This window comes from Malurus melanocephalus, unplaced genomic scaffold (genome assembly GCF_030028575.1).
Source record: "Malurus melanocephalus ecotype Western Australia unplaced genomic scaffold, MMel_1.1 scaffold_76, whole genome shotgun sequence".
Lineage (NCBI taxonomy): Eukaryota > Metazoa > Chordata > Aves > Passeriformes > Maluridae > Malurus > Malurus melanocephalus.
In genome coordinates this window covers 1,419,622-1,421,971 of record NW_026623308.1, presented here as the reverse complement: position 1 = coordinate 1,421,971, position 2,350 = coordinate 1,419,622, and the positions used below count along the sequence as shown (strand labels likewise).

General features: G+C 66.1%; 1 protein-coding gene across 2 annotated transcripts in view; it reads right to left on the bottom strand.

Annotated features, from left to right (window-relative positions):
• Nucleotides 1-1,197, bottom strand: part of KCTD1 (potassium channel tetramerization domain containing 1) — a 65,613-nt gene extending 64,416 nt beyond the window's left edge. The window contains exon 1 of one of the 2 annotated variants that reach the window (XM_057367239.1): nucleotides 1,065-1,197. In XM_057367239.1, the coding sequence (XP_057223222.1) occupies nucleotides 1,065-1,130 (66 nt within the window). In that variant the 5' untranslated portion in view covers nucleotides 1,131-1,197. Of the gene's footprint in view, nucleotides 1-9; nucleotides 468-1,064 lie in introns of those variants that run through there. The other variant, XM_057367241.1, reaches the window with a different exon arrangement.
• Nucleotides 1,198-2,350: the final 1,153 nt, after the last annotated feature.

Sequence of the window (2,350 nt, the reverse complement as noted above, 5' to 3'; positions counted from 1 at the left end):
CCCCGAGGCAGCCCCGACGCCGCTGCTGCCGCCGCCCGGCGTACGGCCCGGGGCGGGCGGCAGCGGCTCCGTCTCCTCCTCGCCGTCCCACTCCAGACCCATCTCCTCTTCCTCCTCCTCCTCGTCCAGCAGCAGCCCCCCATCGGCTCCGTCCTCCTCCTCCTCGTCCCCCGTTATCTGCACCTCCTGGATCTCATCCTCCTCCTCGCCCTCCTCCTCCTCGCCGGCGCTGCAGTAGCGGTGCGGGCGGGGGGCGACGCCGCGGCCGGACGGCCGGTCCCCCGCATTGTTCCCGCCGCCTCCGCCGCGTCCGCCGCCCCCTCCGCCGCCGCCGCTCCACTCTCCGCCGGCGCCGCCGCTGCCAGGCATTCTCGCCATATTGCCGTCTCCCTGCCAGTCCTCGGGCAGGGCGCATGCGCTATATTGGACCGCAGCGCTGGAGCGCTTTTGTGTTTTAATGACCTTCAGCTACCGGGAGGCAAAGCCGGGCTCTTAAAGGGGCCGCGCTCCCAGTGGCGGCGGCGGGGAAGGGGCGGGAGAGGTTGGGATGGATGGGGAGGAGGCTGAGTGGCGCTCAGGGGGTACCGCGGGGAAGAGAGCGGTACTTACCGCGCCCGCCGCTCACCTCGGGTCCGTCCCGTCGAGCAGCGCTGATGGGCGCCGGGCGCGGGGATGAACCGCCGGGCAGGTGCGCCGCAGCCCGGAGCTTGCCCCGCCATCCCCGGCGCCCGTCCCACCTCCCCATCCCCGAAAAAGAAAGCGCTCCGCGTGCGGAGCGGCTCTTTCGGTAGGGACGGACCGCCGCCAAGATGCTACGACGCCTCGCACCTTCTCATTCCACAGTAACTTAAACATAGACCAAAAAGAAAAAAAAACCGCAAAGCGAAGGAAAGGGGAAAAAAAAACAAATAAAACCCAAACACACACACACAAAAGACTCAGGCTGTGCTTGTCCGCAGCACGGCTCAGACCTCGATAGGATGCTGCCGGGGAGCGGGYGGAGGACCCGGCCCCGTTCCCCGCCTGCCGTACTGCCGCGACATCGCCTGCCGCCGACCTCGCACCTTTAATCGGGCGCCCGGATTTCGGTCGAGGGGCTCGGGAGGAGACGGACGCTCGGGGCATTGCATCCGTGCGGCTCGGAGTCCGCTCGGGAACAGCCAGTTGGTAGCCGCGGCGCTCGCTTGGCTTGCGGGAGCACCGGCGAGGCTGGCTGCGGAGAGGGAGCAATAAGGACTCGGGGGCTGACGGGCGCTTCGGGCCGCCCTCTTGCTCGCTGGGGCTGCAGACCTTAGGGCAGCCGGAGGACCCTCGGCCCCCCCGTGCCGYCGCTGCCTCCCATCGCGCCCGCGTTCTTCCTCTGCTACTCTCTTCAGCGACGGAGCAAAACCCGAGGGCACTCCCGCAACCGCGCCGGGGTGCGGAGCCGCCGGACCCAATAAGGGCACTTTGCGCGGGTTTGGCAGAAGGGAGCCCCGGAGCGGAGCAGCGCGGGCGGGGGGCGCGGAGCCCCGGCTCAGCCCTGCCCCCGCCCCGTGCGCGCCCGCGGGGCGCTCCGTCTCCCGGCCGGCTCTGCTCCGGGAAGGCGGCTGGCTGCACACTGCCTTACCCTTCCTTCCCGGGAAGGGTCCTTGGCCGGGCTGGGCGAGGGCAGGAACGAGGGCATAAGCCTACGGCCGCGCACCGCGGCGAGAGGGAGCCTGTCCCACTTGGGACGGGAGGGGACGAGGTGGCTCCCCGCTGGTAGCACCCACACTCTCCCTACCAAACCACCCCACGGAACTCCCCGTGCCATTTAGCCGGGCGATTTCTTTTATTCKGTACGATGAAATAAATATTCATTACGACTGCTGGCTACACCTGAAATTATAGCCCTAATTGCGGAGCTGTTGGCCTGMGTTACCACATTTGCTGCTTACTCATCCGTAAGCGATTGCTCAGCGCCGGGCCCCAGCCGTGGTGGTTCCCCTTGGGGGGGCTCGGTGCCCGCCGGTGCTGGGCGACTCCGAGCCCCGTGGCCACTCCCGTGGGGCAGACACCGACGGCCACGGACGGGGCGTCCTGGACAGCCCCGGCTCTCGCCGTCCGGGGAAACGTGGGATGCCAAAGAAGGGATGTGCAAATTGTTGAGCAAATTAGGCCAATTCGAAATAAATAAGCACTGCGGGAAGAGAGCCTGCCACTCCCGGGAAATAATTGAAGAGAAACGCGGCACTGTTATATTGATGTAAGCCTGGAGTAATTACACGGAGGTCAAAGTTGTTGCGCACAGTACAGAAGTTGTGCTCACTCTGTAGTTTGAGAGAGGATTATGTTCCCTCTTAGGTCGATGGCACACATATAAAATTCT